Here is a 23,035-nt window from a genome sequence, read left to right as displayed (position 1 = left end):
GAAAAAGTGGCTTGGAAGGAGCAATCCTTGCCAATGGCTTTTAAGAGATCTTTCACTAAGAGGCAGGGTTTTGCTTTCAAAGGCTGAAGGGATATCTAGATTGACCTACACTGCACTTTCACTTAGTGTTGATACCCTTACCTGTAAAGCTATAGACAAACTTCTCTTTGACTTTGTTTGGAAAAACCGCACTCATTATGTAAGAAAATCTGTTATAATGAATGAGTACTGTAAAGGTGGCCTTAACTTTTTGGACTTCACAACTTTAAATTATACTTTTAAAATCAATTGGATTAGGCGATACCTCAGGCATCCAACCTCTCTGTGGAACTTCATTCCTCATTACATCTTTTCTTCATTAGGTGGTCTCAACTTTTTTTTGGTTTGCAACTATAATATAGACAAAATTCCCCTCAAACTTGCGTCTTTTCATAAACAGATGTTATTGGCCTGGTCGTTAATTTTCAAACATAATTTTAGTCCCCACAGGTTTTATATTTGGAATAATAAATATGTCTTATTCAAAAATAGATCAATTTTCTTTAGACAATGGTTTAATAATAATATTTTGTTGGTCAGTCAATTATTTAACCAAGACGGTCAACTTTATTCTTATTCTGAATTTCTTCAACGATATGGTATCCCTGTTACTCCTAGGGAGTTTTCTATTGTTTTTGATGCCATCCCCACAGGTATAATTGCACTTTTTAGAGGGTTTAGGGCTGATTGTGATCTTCCTGTTTCATGTAATGTAGGCTACTTGATACTGATGTAGGTAAAAGTTGCTTTTCTCCACACTGTAAGAATATTAACAAGATCATCCGTCAGCTTTTTCAACATGACATCATTAGTACACCCTCTTCCCTTTCACACTGGTCTAGTTTTGTTGGAGATATATGTTGGGACAAGGTCTGGCTTCTGCCGCAGAAATTCTGTCTGACTAACAAGGTCAAAGAGATTTCTTTTAAAATGCTTCATAGGTTTTACCCAACGAACCACTATTTACAGAAGCTCAAAAAAGACATTGATGTTAATTGTACTTTTTGTGGGAATCAAAGGGAAACTCTTGTGCACTTATTTTGGTTATGCCCCCATACTAAATTACTTTGGAGTAAGCTGTCTAAATACTTAGTTGATTTTATTTACCCTGACTTCTCCTTGTGCTGGGAAAATGTCCTTTTTGGTTTCATTAATTTTGACAGAAATCTTTCCTCTCAGTTTTATTTAATCAACCTTATTTTAATTTTGACCAAATTTTACATTCATAAATCTAAATTCCAAAACTTGCTTTAATTACCATTTCCATTTCCACCAAAAACATCTGGGGGGCCACATGCACCCCTCTATGGTTATTATGGGATTTGGCAGACGCCTTTGCCTAAAGCAACATATAAGTAAAACAAAGAAATATATTAAAAACACGACCCAATACAATAGTTAAATGTAACAGTGAACAATTAGAAATGTTTTTCAGACCAAATTAAGAGAATAGCAGTAATAAACAACAATAATGTAAATGTAATCAATAGCCTAAAATTAACAATGAAAATAAAGGGGAATAGCTTATGGGAAGTTGTTTATTATTATTATTATTATTATTATAACAATCTTGTAGTAGTTTGAGTCCTTTTTCTCACCTCCTGCCCACTAGGTGGAGACGTTATTCTTTCATATGAAATTCCCCAGTAAATCTCGCGTAGCAAACCCAGTTTTACGTAACATCCGTAGTCACAGGAAATGTGAATGTTTTGTCTTCTTGTTTTCGATCGACTATATATAAATACACGTTTTGTGGTGACAGGACATCGTATTACCTCGACATTTTGATGCTATTGAGATCGCCATTCACCAGTAATTCCTTAAAGATTACTTGGGGGTTTTCAAAATAAGTGAGTGGTTACTATTTTTATCATTATGTGTGAAATTGGTAGCTAGCTAACGTTACCCAACTAGCCATAGCCATGCTAATCGAATGCTGGTTAATGTCACACAGATAAGGACCAGCTATCAAGCCTGCTGACAACGTTTTGTCTTGCCTTTACACTATATTTTCATGCAAGAATAGGATTAAGCATTAGTTTAACGACCATTTTACTGCGTGGATATAAACATATGTAAAATTGTTCCTGTAATGTTGATGGAATTAGTCGGCATTTGGCATAACCACCATTTGACAATTTGACAGTGAAAAGGCAGACCCTGCCCCTGACAGCATGCGCACCCTTTGCCTATTCTAAACTACTTATATGTTCTTACCTTTTAATCACCAGCAATGACACTTGCCTGACTGACTGCGCCTGGTTTTGACTAAAAGCTATGGAAAAGGGTAAGATATATTTCTTTTTCTTTTTAATAAAACAAAAACAAATGTGGCACCTGTGCAGGTATTTTTGTTGTTATCTACCTAATGCAGTTATTGTCTTTGCATATTTTTGCAAATCCCCAGGTTGCATTTTAAGTCACTTAGAATATACTGGTATTTAGGCCCAGCTTATGTCACAGATCACCAGGTGCATCAGTATCAGAGTTTTGGTTGATTGAACACATTGATGGCTATAAAAACGGAGCTTTTGATATACAAATAAACATGATACCCTTGAGCCAGCTCCTTTCTATCTGATTTCATTAGCGATGCAGCTCTTGTTTGTACATTCAACAGCACAACATACCTGGCTACTGCATGGTTACTGACCAAAAACACCCACATATATGTCACCACTAACATAATGCCTTTATGTTTGTGTGAAAGTATGATATAACATTATTTGGAATGATGTGTATGTGTGCAGACTCGCAAGCTGGTATTGCCACCCCCGTTGTGGGAGGTTCCTCCATCGGAGGCCTGGCTAGCCACAGTAGGTCGGAGGATGAAGAGTCGACAGGGCTGAAGGATGTGAAGAGGACAGCAGCACAGGCTTTCAGTGGTGGCGGTGGAGTGCCCAAACGCCGCAGCTCCTCCAGGTTGGTGAGAGGCAGCACACCTCACCTGTGCTTGCTACAGAGTCTGCATTTTATCCTATTTATTATGCTTTGCCATGTTCTAGAGCAGGGTTTGCAGCACGGTCAGGGAAAGCCTTAAGCCCAGGCTCCAACAAAAACGGCATTTAAAGCAACCTGATCCAGCCTGGACCGTAAAAACATGACGAACTGTTCCAGCCAGTCAGAATCAGCTTTATTGGCCAGGTTTGCATAAACAAACAAGGAATTTGACTCCAGTTAATCTTTGCACAAAACTCAACAATAAAATAGAAAAACAGTAAGAATAGAATAAGGCAGTAAGGCTATGTATGAGAATAAATACATTGTGTACATTTACAAATAAATAGATGCTATGGGTGGGACAGGGTAATGCAATTGCCCGGAGGGGGAGTGCGGCCTTGTTGGCCCTGTCAAGGTTGCCATGGTCATGGACACCCCAACAGGCACAGGCAAGACGCAGGATGCAATATACAATGAAAGAGGATGGGAATAGTGCAGTATCAGTATAGACTGATGTTTAAGATTATGCATTTCAGTACAATGATAATGTATTGATAATAACTGTAATATAACTGTATATGAAGTGCACATGATATGAGGTAAATGAGCAGAACAGGTTGATTGACTTGTTTGTTGTAAGTGTTGGTGCTATTTCTGAGTGTTCAACAGAGTCACAGCCTGGGGGAAGAAGCTGTCTTCGTGACGTCTGGTTTTGGCAAACAGTGCCCTGTATCGTCTCCCAGAGGGAAGGAGGTTGAACAATTTGTGACCAGGATGTGAAGGGTCTGTAGAGATTTTTGCTGCCCTTTTCCTGACCCTGGACCGGTAAAAGTCCTGGATGGAAGGGAGGTCAGCTCCAATAATCCTCTCTGCAGCCCTCATTGTCATTTGCAGTCTGGCCCTGTCTCATTTGGTGGCTGACCCAAACCAGACAGTGATGGAGGTACAGATGACAGTCTGCATGATTGCTGAGTAGAAAGTGGTCAGCAGCTCCTTAGGCAGATTAAACTTCCTTAGCTGTCTTAGGAAGTATAACCTCTGCTGGGCTTTCTTCCAGATAGTGTCAATGTGGGGAGACCATTTTAGGTCCTGTGAGATGGTTGATCCTAAAGTATGAATGGCAAGAGGGGGGAGTTGGTGGGGACTTTTCCTAAAGTCCACTGTCATCTCCACGGTCTTCTTGGGGTTAAGCTTCAGGTGGTTCTGACTGCACCGTGACTGTCACCGACGAGATGTGTGTTTAGGAGAGTACACATTGCACAGGAGGGAGGGGAGGGAGTAGCGAGCTAGCTCTCTGTTTTGTTTGAACGTCGACAGAAGTGACGTCACTCAGCATCACTTTGAGCACCTTTAAAGGAAGCTATTTCAACTAGGTCCTCATGTTTCATTTGTCATGTTTTGCTCAGGTCAATCAAGAGAAAGAAGTTTGATGATGAGCTGGTTGAGAGCAGTCTGGCCAAACCCTCCACCAGAGTGAAAGGTCCACCTGTCATCGAGCCAATCCGATGCTCTGGCAGTGAGCCATCCTCCAATGAAAAGAAGAAGGTAATGAAAACCTCTCTATATAAGTGTATTTACTTTTGAAGTTGGTTTGGTAGCTTGTGGTGATTTTCAGAGATGATTTAGAGATTCCATGAGAACATATCCTCTGATAATGTACCTATGAAGCAGTGTCAAAGTCTGTACATTGTGATTTGGAGCTGCATCGCAGACCATCTCACGCACATGAATGCATATTATAATGCATGCTGTTATAGGCTGTGTTCGTAAATTGCCACTCCGAGCGCTCCGAGCACACTTAGCCGTACGTAAATTCGGAATGATCTTGTATTTATTCAGAGGGTCACACTATCAGAACGTCCAGAGCATGTCAGATTGAATTTATGAACGCACCTACATTTAAATTTTTGTGATTTGTTGATGCTTGCTGATTCCTGCTATTAATGTAAAGTGTACTGAGCTGTCATGGTATGATATGCGCTATATAAATAAAACAGCCTTGCCTCGCTTTGGACAAAGGCTTCTGCCAAGTAGCATAACCATAACCATAGTAATGTTAATTTCCTCTAGGTATCAAAGGCAAGTTCCTCCATCACGCCCCCTCTCACCATGGTGATCACCCCTCCGCCCATCACTAAGAGGGTGAAGAAGACCAAACAAACATTGCAGATCACCAAGGACCTGGGCCGCTGGAAGCCCACTGACGACCTGCTTCTTATCAATGCTGTCCTGCAGGTAAGGTGGACACTGGAGTCGATTCAGTGAAAGACCTCTGTGTTGTACGGCCGAAGTGCACTTCTGCATTTGGAAACTAGGCCTGTCATGCACATGTACAGTCAAAGCCTTAAGATATGTACAGAAAGAGATTTGGGTATATCCTGAAAGTCTGTACTGACTGTGTGGAGGACTGAATTGTTGTCATCCACACTATGCACAGAACAAGCATAGATGGTATTGGCAGAAGAACACCTCACCTCAGTGTCAGACCAGTGGTGTACAGAATGAAAATACAAGCTTCTTGCAGCTATAATTCTTTTCTAATTAGTGAATCATTCCTGGCTTTCCCTTTTGCTTGTGGTTGTAGTTTAGCCATATTTTAAATGCAGTATCTACTGGAGGCCACTGTTTTAGAGTAGAGTGCACAGGCAGAAAAGGACAGAGTGAGTTTTATATCAAATACAACATGAAAATACCTCCCTAAAAATCACAAGAGAAAGTGTGCTAGAAGAATTTATCGCCTCCTGTATAATTGTAAAACTTACAAGAGAGGATCAAAATATCATGATCTGTTTCTGCCTTGTTTATTTGCTATTCTAATTTAATTTCATTGTCTATTTTCATTAGGCTATTGATTGAATTGACATTGTTGTTTATTATTGCTATTCTCCCTAATGTAGTCTTACCAGCTTTTGAAATTGTTCACTGTTAAATGAATTATTGTATTGTTTTTTTTTGTTGTGCAAAAGTGTCAGGGACCTCTGTTTGTGTGCCAGCACAACGTTGTTCCCTGTGTAACTGCCTGTGTGCTGTCTGATTGTAGACCACAGACCTCACAGCGGTGCACCTGGGAGTCAAGTTCAGCTGTCGCTTCACCCTGAGAGAGATTCAGGAGCGCTGGTATGCCCTGCTGTATGACCCGGTCATATCCAAGTAAGATGCTCCACTCCTACCAAATAATCTACTCAATGACTTACCTTACCATATTGCAGATTTTTTGTTGTTATTAGTGACATTTTTAAAAAGTTTTTATGAAAATCTTAAGCTCTACCCTAATAACCAGGTATCACATTGACCTCATCATGAAGTTCATAATTAGAACATTTTCAAAACAAATGATGAACATTTACCCCCTCCTTTGCCTCTCTTTCTTTCTCTCTATTTATCTCTCTATCACTGTCTCTGTCTCTCTCTCTTTCTTACTTGCCTCTCTCTTTCTCTGTCTCTCTTCTCTCTCTATTGCAGACTGGCCTGGCAGGCCATGAGGCAGCTACATCCGGAAGCCATTGCTGCCATTCAGGCCAAAGCGCTCTTCAGCCAGGCAGAGGAGGCCCTGCTGGCCAAGATCAGCTCGGTGAGGCATTTCATTCAGCTCTGCTTACTACCCTTTAACATCATTTGTCAATGGGGTGTTAGTCTAGCCTTGGGCCATGTGCCCAGATCAGCCAACTCAAGTTGACCATTTATACTAGATGCCATATAGGACATTTAAGACTTACGGTTTTCTATTAAGTAATAAATACCCTCCATCCAGTCAATTTAGTCCAAAGTGCCCCTGTCAATGAAACATATGTTATTCTTTTGCCCTGCTGAAAACCAAATGACAGCAATTTCATAGTCAAAATTCTGTCGTTGATGTTTTAGTAAGGTCGGGTCTTTGAAAGTTTTAGAATTTATGGCTAGCATGGATTACATTTTTTTAAAAAAATATTATTGTTGCTAAACTTGTAATAGTTCCATATATTCTGCTATAGCATACCATGTCCTGGCCATTGATAGCCTTAGGCAATTATATGGCTTTAAATTGAACAAACAAACACTCAAGTTGACACATTAAACTTGGCCTAAGGAACTATTGTGAACCATCCCCAATGACCAGTGTAGCAATTGTTCTAAGACAGTTCAGATACAGCCAACCAAATAAGGTCTTCCGTGTCGATCATAACTCCCGTACTCGAAGCATTTGAGAATTCAGACCTTGGACTGTCCAAAATTTGACTAGCATCCTATAGCATATATCTGATAGCATCTTGTGTGTGTTGCTCTATGAAATATACCTTGACTTCATAGTGACTGAGATTGGGGTTTGTCTGTCTGTCTGTCTGTCTGTCTGACTGATGAGCAGAACAGTCAGCCCAAGCTGGAGGTGTTCCAGGAGCTGCTGAGTAAGCACCCGAGTGTGTTCTACCCCTCCCGCACACCCAAGAGCCTGATGGTACACTGGCAGCTTCTCAAGCAGTACTACCTGCTGGAGGACCAGAGCGGTGAGCTGGGTTAAGCTTAAAGGGGACTTCCCATGTCACAGTCTGGGTACAGACGTGAAGGTGTAGAGAAGACTATAGAGCTATAAATTACAGTTTTTGCTTTAGATTCACACAACTAGAAGCATTATTTCAGACATGATGACTGAGTGGTCAAGCTTGTGTGCTGAAGAACATGTCCACAACAGTAAAATGAGTGTACTTTGGAGACCCAAATATCAATATTTGGGTCAGTGTTGCACAAAGCCATGTCAGGTGAAGTGTACTTTGGCCCTTACTCCCAATGTGGTCCCATGGATACACAAACCAGGGCACCAAAATAATCTGTGTTGTAATATACACCTAGATACGTATTTAGAAAATACAATAGACCTGAGTTTCCCTTACCCACCGAATAATTAAGGATGTTAAGTGTGTTTTGTGAGTTGGACCAGTTCAGTGTGATGCAATGTTAGCTTTTCTAAATTAGTAACTTGAAGGCTTTCTAATTTTGAATAAACTTGTAGAATAAATCTGTTGAAAATTGCTGTGAAATTTGAATGAACCATGTTTACACCAAAAACGCAACGTAGGTATTGTGTCACACTGTGGCCTGTTGCAAAATAGCCCCTGAGCTCTCATCCTCAGTACTTGTCTGTTTCTAAAAATAACCTTCTCTGTTGCAGTACAACCCCTTCCCAAAGGAGACCAAGTCCTAAACTTCTCCGATGCAGAGCAGCTGGTAGATGATGCCAAGTTAAAGTAGGTGTCCTGGGGTCTATTCCAAGTAGGTGGTAAAGTGGCAGACCTGGGTAAGTTAACCCAAAGGAAGAGGTAAGCCTTCTAATAGAATTGCCCTTCGGCTTTGTTTAGTTTGGAGGTTGAAGCCACGGACGGGGCTGTTCTGTTATCAGGTTTACAACTTCCTCTGGGTTATCTCACCTAGGGTTGCCACTAAGCCACCTACTTGGAGTCATTGACTTCTGGTGTTACAATCAGTAGGAAAGAACATTCCATGTTGGCCTGCAAGAAAAAAATACTCATGTTGTTCTCCTTTTGTCTCCCCACAGGGAAAGCAGGGATGAGGTGCTTGAACATGGTAAGTCATTTTCTAAATGGTTTTAAAACAAATAAGGGCGTTGTGGGGTTGAACTTCTTCTCTCTGTCTTGATTTTTTCTTTACGGGTTATCATGTATTTCTCTCTTGTTCTGTTGCTCGATCATAATCCTCACTTTGTACCCCTCCCCACCCTCCATTAGAGCTAATGATCTCCGACAGGCATCAGAAGAGGGAGATCAGGCAGTTGGAACAGGAGCTGCCCCGCTGGCAGGTGCTAGTGGACAGCATCACAGGTCAGACACACACACTCACACACACACACACACACACACACACACACACACACTCACACTCACACTCATACACACACCGTCTGCATCACTATCTCAACACACACACACACACACTTTTCAACAAAAGCCAGCTGCACATACCTCACATATCTGTACTGGCTAGGAATTTGTGCTCAATCACATCAGTGGTTTTGTTGGAAACTAGACTGTACATGGCAACAGAACACAATCTGGACTCACTCTGGTGAACAGAACAGACGCAATCATCAGTTTACTCTGGAATGGAACACATCAGTGTGAGTTTTAATACAGTTGTGGACAGGAATCTCACACCTCATAGCTTGATATAGACCCCTGTACCACAGACAGATCTATTGATTGCCAGTCAGCTTGGTTGCTTCTCAAGCTGTCATCTTATAGTTGTAAATATAGAATACTGTGTGTCTTGGATGCAGTTGACAATGGTCTTCGAAGCTTGACTCGTGAATGTGTTCAACCATGTGTGGCATGCTTTCAGCAAAGATCCTTAAGAACAACCGTCTGCTTTCAGGAATGAACTCCCCGGACTTTGACAACCAGACTCTGGCTGCGTTGCGGGGGCGCATGGTCCGCTACCTGATGAGGTCAAGGGAGGTAAGAGAGCTTTGTGACAAAGTCGCACGTCAACCAGTAGTTTACACCAGCAGGCTCCAGGCTCCATGCTGTGATAATGTGATAGCAGAAGAAGGTTTTCCCCATTTTTGGCGCTACATGTCCACATGGAAGTGAAATGTGGTTGACTGAATATCTAGATGCGATCCAAAGATCTATGTGTTCCCTTTGGCTTTGGCTTGTCTGTTTATTGCTTTGTTTTTTGTTTTTTTTATGTGTCAGTTTGTTTAGTTTTGTTCAAAAGGTCAGGTTGATCCTGTGTTTTAGTCTTCCAGTTGCCTCTGATGTACTCTGGAGCAGCACTTAGAAATCTTGATTTGTTTAGTAAACAGTCTGAGTCTTGGATGCCTGACTGTGTCTCTCTGCTATTGCAGATAACTCTGGGCCGAGCCACCAAGGACAAGCAGATAGACGTTGATCTCTCACTGGAAGGACCTGCATGGAAGATTTCAAGAAAACAAGGTAGGCTGTTGGAAGCAAGTGTAGTGTAGGAGGAAAAGTCTGTCTACTGAAATGAAAAAGGATATCTCTTGTGCCATAACCCGTCAATGTTTACGTAACAGAACTGTAAAATCAGCAGCACCCGATGGCCACTTCAGTGCACACAAATACCTACCAAGAGTGTTTAATAGATGCAGATGATGACACTCTGTGTCAAACTGTTGGTTGATATCACCTATTAAACACACTACTATAATTGTATACTTCGGTTCTGCTTTTGGGTTCTGAAGTGGCCCGTTGGATGTCTTTTGAAGTTGATGCACAACCAGTCTTTACTGCTCTAAAATGCAGTGACAAAACATGTGAAATATACTCCATGTCCTCAGGAGGCCGTTATGGCCCTAACAAGTTTACATAGCATAGCTTTTTTTTTCAACAATAGAAGGCCCTAAATATCCTCTGCTTTCTCTGTTTGAATCCTCAGCCACTGTGTAACTGACTGTATCCACTTGTCTTCTGTTTTAGGCATTATTAAACTGAAGAACAATGGGGACTTTTTCATCGCTAATGAAGGCCGGAGACCCATCTATATAGATGGAAGACCTGTTCTGTCCGGCAACAAGTGGAAACTCAACAACAACTCTGTAGTGGAGGTAAGCAGATGGGGATCCATATGCTGTGGACTGTGTTCTCTGCCAGGTTCTGGAATACTCTCAGCTAATGAAATGAATTGCAATTGAAATGTGATAAGTGTTGGGTAAGTAATTCAGGGAAGGGAATGAGTTACTTTTTACCTATTACTCTTTTAAGAGGTAATAACATCTCTTATTACTTGGTTTCAAAAATAATGTGTTATTTATTTGTCAGTTATTACTTGTTTATGTTGTTGTGTTACTATCGCTTCTACTATGATTATATATCTTTTCAGCAGACCTCTTAACAGAGAGTTGGAGTGTTTATATTTTGTATAAATGTTTTCGACATTTCTGACAAGGTCAATCTGAACACTTAACACCACTCCTTACAGTAACTCATTACTACTGCCAAACAGTGGTTGCGATATCTAAAGGTGCTTTTCCATCAACAAATCTTCTTGTTTTGACTATCCTTGATGTTAAAAGATTGATTATTAATCCTTGTGTCTTGCCTCCAGATTGCAGGCCTTCGCTTTGTGTTCCTGATCAACCAGGAGCTCATCTCCCTCATCAAAGCAGAGGCAGCCAAGATGAACCAGCAGTGACATTTCTCTGGAATAACTGCCCTAATCCTGGGCCAGGAGGAGGCTGTGCTCCGGGGAGATGGACTCTGAGGCCCTGGCTGAATCCGTACAACCAGCTCCTCAACGCGAGTTTGTAGAGATAAACTACTACTTCCTGCAGGCACGCAATGAGACTGATGAACACGTGTGAACAATTCCACATCACCACAGGGGATTGTTTTTCATGATCCTAATAGAGTTGGGATAATGAGCCATACTCAGAATGTATGGAGTGGGATGTTCTTATTCATGAACAGTTTACTGCCTTGATATTCAGAACAACAACCTTGAGTCAGGCAGAACACATCGGAGTTAGCTCAAAGTTAAGGTTTTTTTACTTTCAGTTTGAGTTCTTCAAGTCATCTCCACCTGCTTAAAACAATTTTCTAGTTGAGCCCAAAGCTAAGTGTTTGACATTCCTTGAAACTTCATTTATAGATGAAGCTCCTGTGCTAACACACCATCAAATTCCAGGTAGAGATACCATACAAGATGACACGTGCATATAGTTTGTCAGAGTTATGGATTAATAACACATCTTGGCCATTATTCTTGTTCATGTCACTGTCAGAGGGCAGTCACTGATGGTCATTTTTTACTGGCAGGCACATCCTAACCACAGTTGCACAAGCACCAGGCTCAGGAAACAGTCCAGTACAAAGGACTATGTCTGTTCATATCAGCACCATCAGCTTGAAAGTCCTCAAAGGGAAGCATCTCTTTCTCAAGCCCTTATTAAAGTGTGATGTAGCCTTTCAATAAATGTTGTCCAATCTAAACCCATGGTACTGATTTATTATTTTTATTATTGTTATTGTTGTTATTATTATTATTATTACATGTTGGTATATTATTATTATTACATCATTATGGTGTAGCTTCAGTTGGTTGGTAGGTGTAGAAGTAATGGAAAGGCAATTTTACACTTTATTAATGTCTATAGCTTAATGTTAATATTGCCACCTTAACCTCCACTGCCACAACTCTGTCCTTCCATACATCCAAATGAATGGATCTATATGCATTGCTGTAGTACAGATAAAATTGTAGTTAACAGTGTTGTCTTATCATCAAAACTAATATGTTGATGTGTCATTATAGTAATATCAACAAAGCCACCTCTATCTTCCGATTAATAGTACCTTTGCTCTACCAATGAGACTGTATGGAAACACCTGATGGTAGGCTACTCAAGATGGTTTGAAGTGTTTTACAATGTGTCTTAGATTAATAGGTGTTTGACACCTTTCAGGAATTCTATCTATGTTGCTCATTGAGATTTCTTTGTAAAAAAAAGGGTTCTTTCATAGTATTTCATTAATTATATAGCCAAAATTGCTGGTGTTATAAAATGCAATTATTTGTTCGTTTATGAGTATTAATATTAAAATGTAATTTAATATTTTCACAAGTATCTTGCTGTCCCATAATTCCAGTAACCTATATGTTTAATATTGTTTTCTTATGACAAACACCTCCTTGAGTAAAAATTAGCATAGACCGCCTTCGATATTTTTGACGTAGTTGTTTGCCCTGCCATCTCAGCAAGGGAGTCCTCATTCTTCAGTTTCACGTGAGGTACGCTACCAGACTGTCAACGGGGAGAGTAGGCTACGGTGCGACTTCATGACACAAGGGAGTTACTAGTCACTTCAAGTGAGTATAAATTATCGACTACATCTTGTACATTATATGAATAAAAAACAATAGCTTATTATTTTTTTGCAGTTGGTATTCTAAGCAATAGGAGTTTGGTTAGCCAAAATGGCTATATGTAGCATGTTAGCTAATTTTAGCAACGATTTAGGTAATTGACATTGACATGCACAGGCGTTTACTCATCATTTCTGTAATTGTATACATTGCTCGAGTGCTATTTTGCCCCATCCTCATAACCATGATGTCATGCAGGTCTTTATATTTCGCAATAGCATGTCATAGATTCACTACGTTAGCCAGATTGACTTAAAAAAGAAGTTCACGAACCTGTCCAGACGTTTCAGAAAATCAGTAGCCCAATAAAAAAGTTCTATTTTTTGCAGTGAAGTATTTGTTATGAATTGCTGTTAAATTGCATTTTCAAAAAATTACACTTATTAATTTAACCATTCATTCATCATAACTTGCCATTTTTATCAGTTAACGGCGATTAGTTGGCACGAATAATCTGTGTGTTAATGTAAGATAAGATGTGAAGTTAGCTTGTTTTGGCAGACACGTCTGAGGAGTGAGGACATTGTATCGAATTATTTTGGAAACGGAAATATTTTTGTTAACATTGTTGTGCTGTGGTTTCTAGCCGCGACAGCCTTTTGAATAGCCTGCTAATAACTTTCTCGTATTGAAATCTACGGACATACTTTGAGGCCAAATCAACCAGTAAACTGACAGTAACTTGGCAGCTGTTAGACGGTCTCGTTGTCATGCGATTGAATTTTATTGCCAAGGCGTGTCATTGGAACTTTTCATTTTCAACTTGTCATTATACAAGCGTTGAATTTCCTAGTAGGCAATTGCCATGCATTTCTGTATTTCAGAATTTAAATTCTGTTTTGTGAATTTAAAGTCTCTATGGCAGTCTACTTTATTCTGTTTTGTAGTCTCTATGGCAGTCTACTTGATAATTCTGTTCTTGGCAGGCATGGTTTCATGTGGAGAACACTCAACACAACATTTTTGTTGTGAAAATCAGAACAATGCAGGTGAAACATTTTTGACAGGCCCCCCTTGTGACTATTTGGTAATCCTACTTTGATCAGCACCTTGATTGTAGTGGCTATGCAGGCTATGTTCAGCCAAAGATCCTCTCTGGTTCAGCTGCCTAGGTCTGTTTATGGGCAACAGGTTTTGGACTGTCCGGTGCTGACAAATTCAAAATTCTCTTGTGTGCATATCAGTCTAGCCTACTGCTTTGAAGTTGCATTATCAGTGTCAGTAAGAGTTCTATGATGGCCAATAAACCATTTAAGAACAGCTAACTAATCATAAATTCTTAACGTTGTATTACTCCAATACTATTTTAGAGTTGATATGAGATAGTAGCGTTGCCTACTGCAAAGGGGCCTCTCACCACTATTTATTCTAAGATGTAGGAAATGATGAGAAGTAGTTGGGAAATTATCACAAGAATAGCGGAAAGAAATACATGAACCTTATACTGGAAGAGGATAGATATTAACACAGGTAACACTTTTGATGATATTGGGAATTTGTTTAGTCCATCAACCCAACTTGGCAAGGTGAAGTAGGCAAACATATCTAGGTCTAGGGGATAGGAAAATAGTTATTTAGGCCCAAGTCTTTCTTGAGCAAATTCTGTCGCGCCAGCCATTCCCTTTAAGCACGCCCCAGGTTTTGGTTGGTTCTGTAGAAGTTTTGTCGTAGTGCCTGATTGGTCCATGAAGGAGGAGTTGAACTTGTTTGTTACCCTGTCATTGGTCAGTGAAGGGGAACACGAGTTGGCAGGCTTGTAAGGAACCATAAAGGTAGACTGTTCAAGTCTTGGTCATAAGTGATTCAGCATGAATGGCAGTATGCTGGTGTTCAGCCCTCTAGAGGACTGGCTGTACTGGCCTGTGTGCTCTTCCCCTGATTTTCAGGTGACTGAAACGTTTTTAACATTTCACTCCAAAGATCTCTCTAGGGCTAGTGATATTGTTTTTCTGCAGGATACAAAATGCTTGGAGATTAAGAACTCATGCTGTACTCATGCTTAGTTTACTAGGCCAAGTTCTACGGAAAGAATGAATCCTATTGGAATTGTGCAGTTTTGTAGGGCAGTGAATTTCTAAAAGTGTGCACTGAGTGTGTGAATCATCCTTTCTTGAACTTCTGTGCTGTATAATGTGTGTCACCGTACCTAGCACAAAATCTAGGGTAGTGATGACTCACACTGGTTGATTGGTTAGATATGGAAAATAGGAATATTTTGCATCAAGCAGCAAAATGTTGTAATGTGGCGTGTTTGTGATGATTTGCCTTGACATTATTTGTGCTGTGTCATGGCAATTCGCACATAACAGTGCCAATGCTGAAATAATACTTTGTACAGCCAACATCCTGTGAGAAATCTGTGGTTTGAAGTTTGTATCATCACTCCCGGTAAATGTCTTTTTTTTAATGTATGGTTTAGGAATGGAACTCTTGTATTGTTCTGAACCCAACACTGTCAACACTCAAAGAAAGCTTCTGAAGATAAATGAGACAAGTTGTAATTGAGTTTGAAGCAAATGGGGTTAATTGCTTGTGTTGTTTTGCTAAGTACACACACAGGTCAGAAATGTTTCAAAACAGCTCTGTGTTTTAGCTGTTGCTGGGATATAATTACATGTTTGCCATTGCGCAACAGAGATAAATTACACATTTGACTTCCACCCCCATCATTTGTGGTTTTGTTCTTGCCAGTGACTGACCGTGGTTGATGCTTACTTGAAAGTGACAGTTTGTTCAGTATTGTACTGAAGTGTGAGAAAACATGTCTTGATTTATTTCAAGATGAATGGTAGGAACACCAGCAATGGTTGACAAAGAGGAAAGAAAGTTGACATGACATGATTTTGATATACCCATTTAATGTCACCCAAAGAACAAGAAAACAAGGGCGCACTCACCAGTCACCACCCTGGAAATTGTTTTCATAATAGTTTGCACTATTTCTACCAGGATTCAGTAAAGCCAGAAAACAATTAGAATGGTTGCACAGGGTAACACAGGAGAGCTAATAAAGTTAGGCTTTGTCACCAAATGCTAAAAATCTTGATGAAAATCACATTTCTAATTGACATTTTCATGAAACAAATAGCTCCTGATTCCAAAATGGCATGACCATAGACACTGGCAAAAACATTCAAAGAAGATTGTTACACTGGCTATCTGGTGCCAGTGCTAACAGAAGCCTGTAGCCTGGGCAATTGCATAGAGCATGTGTGTGTGAAAAGGTGACAGAGGTCACATCACCTCTAGCTGAATGGGTTTTCGCCAAAACCCCTTTGTAGCAGTACTGAGATGTCAGACCTGAACTGCCACTAAAATTTTGCCTGGTTTGCCAATGAACCTCGAGGCATTATCTGAACGTTCTGTTGTGCTTTACATACAAAGTATTTTGCTTATACTACATAGTCCTTGTGTCTTTTTGTTTTAGGTTTAGACCCTTTGCTGACTCAATTTATGTATGGATGTAATCCATTATTTGACTGTATGTTTCCTCCTTTTTTTGTCTTAGACCACTAATGCAATGCAGCACTTGAGACACTGCCAAGGCCTTGTTCGAGTGAGCCTCACTGCAACACAAAGGTATGTCTTTCAGACATCTCCCTTGCTGGCCTCTCCAACTTATAAAACTCTATGGTAGACTCATAAAAAATGACATAAAACTGAATCAATAAACTTATACTTCCCATGCCTTATCTTTTAGATTGGTTAGAAATTAAGTTAACAAGTTAAACATATTTCTTTTGGTAGTTTCTTTTTGATTAATTTCAGTCACCCGTGCTTCTCTATTCTACTGAATAAATTCTCTTCTCCTTTCTATTGCCATGGTGATAGCAACATTTATAGGTTCACATTAGAGTCTTATCTTCCTCTTAATGTTTGAACATATTGCTGTATTGTTTTGGATACAGGGTATTCATCACTGCTCAGTATAAAATGTAACAGTGTAGCATCAGGAACTGAATCCTGTATCAATCATAGTCTGACACTAATCATACGTTGTGTATGAAATATTTTCTGTTTGTGTCAGACTCCAAGGCATTGATGAGTAAATAGTCATATCTTGGAAAGTGCCATTATAGTTAATCATTTCCAACCAGAAGCCAACCTCATGACTTGGCTTTTAAGGAAGAGCCAGCCTTCAAGACCTGCATCTCTTAGTATAGGTATTAGGTAGTTATTTGTGTGATGTAGTCATTGTTACAGTAATTTTGTCTTACAGTTTACATTGTTTTTTACCTACCACAATTTTATGTTTTTTGCTTTCATTTACTTCAATTTCTTTTTCCCAATCTCAGTGAAATACAAAAATAGCAATTAATTAAAAGGTGGCATTTTATAGTGCACAAAGCAAACCTGGTGTCAAAACATAACCCTAAGGCTTTTGTGTAACATTTCCCCTGTACTTTTCAATAGAATCCCTATTTTCTGAATCAGTATTGTTATGGTTATGGTTATGGACTTTAGCAGACACTTTTGTCTAAAGCAACTACAAAAACAATAAAGATAATAAGTAAAGTTTATTGATATAGCACATTTCATCACAGATGTCATTCAATGTACTTTACATAAACAAAGAATGATTAAAAAGACAGCATAAAAGACGCAAGGTAGAATAATTAAAAGACAGATTCCGAATTTGTAACTCAGTGCAGTTAACAGAAGGCATCTGAGAACAGTTTGGTCTTAAGTCTAGATTTAAAAGTGGCTATAGTTGGGGCTTTTTTGATGTCATCCGAAAGTTGGTTCAGAGCTGAACCGCATTGCAGCTAAAAGCTGCTTCATCATTTCCTACAGCCTTCCGGTGAGCTTTAATTTGACTAGTATTGACTCGGTTTCCCCACAGTGGGTATGGATAAATGTTATGTGGAAATATGGATAAATGTTATTGGGTTCTGTATTATAATCAACAATTCTGCAATGTGAAACTTTGCAGTACTCTGTGTTCTTTGATTATGGTATCAGCATCATCACCAGAGAGAGTTAGCAATCAAGGATCTTTGGGGCTACACTCAGATAGATAGATAATAGGTATACTTTATTAATCCCCAAGGGGACATTGCAGTGTTTCAGCAGCTATACAAACACAACATCCAACATATACAGTGAGGAGCACATGTATTTGATACCATGCTAAAACAGGAATATAAAATCATCATTTGACAATTGATCTTAATGCCTTAATTAAAAAAAAAAATAGTAAAAATCAAACCGCCAAGGACACCAATTTTCTTTGTGATTGAAGAATGTATCGTAAATAGATAAATGTTTTCCTTAAATGCTAGGGGAAGGAATTATTTGACCCCCTATGTAACCCTATGGGAATTTAACACATAGGGTTAACATAGGGGCAGGCAGATTTTTATTTTTAAAGGCCAGCTATTTCATGGATCTAGGATATTATGCATCCCCATAAATTTCCCTTGGCCTTTGGAATTAAAATAGCCCCACATCATCACATATCCTTGACCATAGCTAGAGATTGGCATGGTGCTTTTTCCAGTTGGCCTATTAGCCTGTTGATTTGCATTGAGCTCAATGAGCATCAAACAGGCTAATAGGCCTACTGGAAAAAGCACCATGCCAATCTTTAGCTATGGTGAAAGGTATGTAATGATGTGGGGCTATTTTAATTCCAACGGCCAAGGGAACTTTATCAGGATGCATAATATCCTGAATCCATGAAATAGCTGGCCTTAAAAAATAAAAATCTGCCTGCCCCTATGTTAACCCTATGTGTTAAATTCCCATAGGGTTACATTGGGGGTCAAATACTTCCTTCCCCCTAGCATTCAGGAAGAACATTTATTTCTTTACGAAACATTCTTCAATCACAAAGAAAATTGGGGTGCTTAGCGGTTTTATTTTTACTATTTTTTTTAATTAAGACATTAAGATCAATTGTCAATTGATGATTTTATATTCCTCTTTTTAGGCAACTTTAGCATGGTATCAAATAAATTTTCTCCTCACTGTACATACAAACATACAAACATACATAAATTAAATTAGTCACATGTTATTCCAATGGTCATGAATGGTCATGCATTCTTAGTGTCAACATTCTTTTTCACCTAGGCAAGCATTCTGTGTCAGAAAGGTTGTGAAATTCTTTTTCCGTTTCTGTGGTGAAATAGTGGTAACATTCTTTTTAATCTAGGAGAGTCTGTGACAACATAAACATTGGTTTCCCTCAGAACAGTCATGAAATTCTTGTTCTGTTTCTGTGGTAACAGAGGTTAGCATTCCTTTTCATCTAGGTGTAGTGGGCATTCTAAGCTCTTTGTTTTCATACAGTAGTTCTTGCTGACTCAGGTCATTATTCATTATTTTGATTTTGATGTCCATTGCTGTTTATCATGACTATTGTTTTTGTCTGTTTGGGATAAAGTTACTAGGCAAACTGTCACTTTCATCTGGTGTCACGTTCAAAAATTTGCAGTGAACCTTGCACAACATGTGGTCACATCACATTGTACAATACATAATTGCCTGACACTAACATACTATTGCAGCTCTTCTCAACTGTATAGGCTATTTCAGTGAATGCTTATACATTCGATTTCACAGGACTTACCTCAGGAAGGCTGCGGCACCAGCTGTGACAGCATGCGTGGGTTCTCTGTCTGTGCGCTGGCAGAGCAATGGCCACCATGGTGGTCAGTCTGGACAGGCTCACGCTGGCCTCAGCCCCAGGTGGAGACACTTGCTAGCGGGACTTGCAGCTGGAACTGGTGCTGTATTGGCCTATGCAGTCTACAATAACCAAGTAAGACGGTGTTTAAGGGACACTGCTGTGTGTTGATGTTGTATTGGGATGATGATTAAGTTGGTTAATGCATGAATGCAATGAATGCAAATCCTGTCCTGGATTGAAATTGCTTTATGTAGAGATTATTTAATTTGGATTATGTTTTTGTCAAGTCAGTTTATTTGTATAGCGCATTTAACCCAAAGCACTCCACACACAAGACACATAAGAAAAAAGATGTCGGACAGAGCGGCACCAAGACATACAAGACAAACAAAATTAACTTTAAATTAAATTAAAATTCCATGTTAACTTTGTCTCCTCTCTCTACTCCAGGCTGAGCGGGCAGCCTCATCCATAGAGCCAGTGACCCAATCATCCTTCCCCATCTACTCTCAGGAAGAGGTCACCAAACACAAAACCCTGGATGAGGGCGTATGGGTCACGTACAAGGGTAATGTCTATGACATCACCAGCTTCATCGCGATGCACCCAGGGGGTGATAAGATCCTGCTGGCAGCAGGTGGAGCTCTGGAACCCTTCTGGTCTCTGTATGCCGTCCACGGCCAGGACCACGTACTGGAGATCCTGTCCGAGTACAAGGTAGGAGAGCTGAGTCCAGAGGACCGAAAAAAGCAGCTGAAATTGGCAGACTCATCTGACCCGTATTCCACAGACCCTGAGCGACACCCAGCACTGCGCATCAACAGCCTGAAACCCTTCAACGCTGAGCCCCCGTCTGCACTTCTCTCTGACAGCTACATTACCCCCAACGCCCTGTTCTTCAAGCGCAACCACCTCCCCGTCCCAAGGGTGGACCCAAAGACCTACAAGCTGGAGATCGAAGGTCTTCCAGGGAGGCCGGTATCCCTGACACTAACTGACCTTAAGACCCGCTACCCCAAACATACAATCACAGCCACTCTGCAGTGTGCAGGTAACCGCCGGTCAGAAATGAACACAGTCAAGCAAGTGAAAGGACTCAACTGGGGCATAGCGGCCATAAGCAATGCCACCTGGTCAGGTGCACGCTTAAGGGACGTCCTGCTGGACGCAGGCTACGGTCCAGAGGTGGCTGCGAAGGCACGACACGTGCAGTTCGAAGGGCTCGATTGTGACGTGACCGGTACGTCTTACGGGGCTTCCATACCACTAGTGAAAGCTGTGAGTGAAGTAGGGGATGTGCTCCTGGCCTACGAGATGAATGGGGAAGACATCCCACCTGATCATGGCTACCCTGTTCGCGTGGTGGTCCCGGGAACTGTTGGCGCACGCAATGTCAAGTGGCTGGGCAAGATTGTGATCAGTGAGGAAGAAAGCAAGAGTCACTGGCAGCAGAATGACTACAAGGGCTTCTCCCCTAGTACGGACTGGGACACGGTGGACTTTAAGTCAGCCCCTGCCATCCAGGAGCTGCCCATCCAGTCTGCCATCACCCAGCCTGCAGAGGGAGCCACAGTGGACCGCAGCATGGAAGAGGTGACCGTCAAAGGCTACGCCTGGAGCGGCGGCGGCAGGGAGGTCGTCAGGGTGGACGTCACAACAGACGGAGGAAAGACGTGGCACATCGCCCAGCTCCAGAACAGCGAGAAGGGACAGGAGCCGGCGCCGTCTCCTCCACCAGGTCAGGCCTGGGCCTGGAAGCTGTGGGAGGTCACCGTCCCTCTGCCCGCTGAGACCCAGGAGCTGGAGATCGTGTGCAAGGCCGTGGACAACAGTTACAACACCCAACCAGACACTGTGGCACCCATTTGGAACTTGAGGGGGGTCCTCAGCAATGCCTGGCATCGAGTGAAAGTGAACATTAATGAGGACAATGAGGAAGAAGAGTAAAGGTGAGGCAAGGAGAGAGAGAGAGAGAGAGAGAGAGAGAGAGAGAGAGAGAGAGAGAGAGAGAGAGAGAGAGAGAGAGAGAGAGAGAGAGAGAGAGAGAGAGAGAGAGAGAGAGAGAGAGAGAGACTATCGGTAGAAGTACTCCGTCTGATTAGGCAGGGGTGATGAAGGCAAACCTGTCCACCAGGGGAGGAAGATGCCCGTCACCTCAATAAGGGCTTATGCACATGGGAGAGCGTTTGATGAAGATTTTTTTACGCACAAATGACCAGTCTGCTCTTGTTCTTTGCAGAAAGAGTAACAATGATTCTTAGTGCTTCTTGCTGAACTGGCATGCTGAACCAGTGAAAAAAACACAGAATGTGTCAGCATGGTGTCAGATATAAAAAAGAAAGGATTGCAGCCTTTTTCATAAATGCCGATGCTAATGCTTTTGGAGCAGTAAGCCACATGAATCACTTTGATGCTTATGAAAACTTATCAACGCTCAGTGTCAGTATATTTCATGGAAATATGAAACTGTCCTAATACCTCAGGTCTGTTTGCAGAAACAATAACGCATTTGAATGCAAATTATTTCTTGTTGTCTCTGGATTAGTTCTAGGACCAAAAGCACTTAAATGTCTTTAAAGTATACTTTTGTTCATGAAAAAATATAGCATTATAGGCCTAGTCTTTGAAATGAGTAGTACAATATAATTATTGGCCAATTTGATTGACAAATGTAATTTCTCATAAATTTACTCATGTTAAATTATTGTTTTGCACTCTTTGTACAAAAGTGGACATATTCAGAGTTTGAATTATTTTTGTTTGATATTGTTGGAAATTACCACTCCAACTCACAATAAAGGGAGCTTTGCTTAGAAATGATTGAACGTGAAGTTTCATTCCTTGGCCGGGTTTCCCAAAATCGTTAAGAAGCTCTTAAGTCCTAAGAACTTCTTAGGAGCGTTCTTAGAACATTCTTACAACGCTCCTAAGAAGTTCTTAGCACTTAAGAGCTTCTTAACAATTTTGGGAAACCCGGCCCTTATCTCTAAATTTTGCAGACTTCATATTGTCTCAGAATACCCATATTGGCCGGGTTTCCCAAAATCGTTAAGAAGCTCTTAAGTCCTAAGAACTTCTTAGGAGCGTTCTTAGAACATTCTTACAACGCTCCTAAGAAGTTCTTAGCACTTAAGAGCTTCTTAACAATTTTGGGAAACCCGGCCGATATCAGGACCCCAGAGAGAGACGCAATCCTTAAAGCAACAGAAGAATTTTGGTCTGAAACCTCATTTAAGACCACACCATACCCTTAAGTGGGGTGCACATTGCACACGCAAACAGCAGCACTGCGTAATGAAACCCATTATTTTCAATCTCTTGCACAGCACAGCACAGCACAGCACAAGCAGCACCAACCTAGTTGAACTTTGACCATGGCATGCTGTAAATCATAAGTATTTTGCACAAAACACAACTAAAATCTTTGGGACATTACCTCAACCAAAAGCAACCTCTGAGTGCATGTGTGCACCAACTACAGCCTAGTTTGCACTGGAAACCCCTTACTAGCACACCAGTTAGTGTTCTTTTTGTAGTTGGCAATATTAA

At 40.7% G+C, this 23,035-nt stretch overlaps 2 protein-coding genes across 2 annotated transcripts; both read left to right on the top strand.

Moving 5' to 3' along the window:
• Positions 1–1,737: 1,737 nt before the first annotated feature.
• On the top strand, positions 1,738–11,918 carry mcrs1 (microspherule protein 1). The gene is made up of 15 exons (XM_062545971.1): positions 1,738–1,889; positions 2,271–2,326; positions 2,790–2,961; positions 4,386–4,524; positions 5,050–5,214; positions 6,020–6,129; positions 6,442–6,550; positions 7,322–7,460; positions 8,123–8,198; positions 8,507–8,535; positions 8,697–8,789; positions 9,340–9,422; positions 9,815–9,902; positions 10,407–10,534; positions 11,035–11,918. The coding sequence occupies exons 2-15, from the start codon at positions 2,317–2,319 to the stop codon at positions 11,119–11,121; spliced, it is 1,428 nt and encodes a 475-aa protein (XP_062401955.1). The 5' UTR covers positions 1,738–1,889; positions 2,271–2,316; the 3' UTR covers positions 11,122–11,918.
• Positions 11,919–12,674: 756 nt separating this feature from the next.
• Positions 12,675–22,303, top strand: suox (sulfite oxidase). Its single transcript, XM_062545970.1, has 4 exons — positions 12,675–12,795; positions 16,361–16,431; positions 19,420–19,618; positions 19,937–22,303. Exons 2-4 carry the CDS (start codon positions 16,373–16,375, stop codon positions 21,431–21,433), a joined length of 1,755 nt encoding a protein of 584 aa, XP_062401954.1. The 5' UTR covers positions 12,675–12,795; positions 16,361–16,372; the 3' UTR covers positions 21,434–22,303.
• Positions 22,304–23,035: the final 732 nt, after the last annotated feature.

The sequence above is a fragment of the Sardina pilchardus genome, chromosome 9 (genome assembly GCF_963854185.1).
Source record: "Sardina pilchardus chromosome 9, fSarPil1.1, whole genome shotgun sequence".
In the NCBI taxonomy this organism is placed as follows: domain Eukaryota; kingdom Metazoa; phylum Chordata; class Actinopteri; order Clupeiformes; family Clupeidae; genus Sardina; species Sardina pilchardus.
This window is presented reverse-complemented; position numbering and strand designations above follow the sequence as displayed.

What these genes read in the sequence shown, in the direction of transcription:
- mcrs1 (XM_062545971.1), top strand. An exon ending in TGCTGGCCAAGATCAGCTCG is followed by an intron (nt 6,551 to 7,321) that starts GTGAGGCATTTC and finishes ACTGATGAGCAG; the next exon opens with AACAGTCAGCCCAAGCTGGA. An exon ending in GTAGATGATGCCAAGTTAAA is followed by an intron (nt 8,199 to 8,506) that starts GTAGGTGTCCTG and finishes GTCTCCCCACAG; the next exon opens with GGAAAGCAGGGATGAGGTGC.
- suox (XM_062545970.1), top strand. Translation starts at nt 16,373, where the DNA reads ATGCAGCACTTGAGACACTGCCAAGGCCTTGTTCGAGTGAGCCTCACT. An exon ending in AGCCTCACTGCAACACAAAG is followed by an intron (nt 16,432 to 19,419) that starts GTATGTCTTTCA and finishes TCGATTTCACAG; the next exon opens with GACTTACCTCAGGAAGGCTG. An exon ending in ATGCAGTCTACAATAACCAA is followed by an intron (nt 19,619 to 19,936) that starts GTAAGACGGTGT and finishes TCTCTACTCCAG; the next exon opens with GCTGAGCGGGCAGCCTCATC.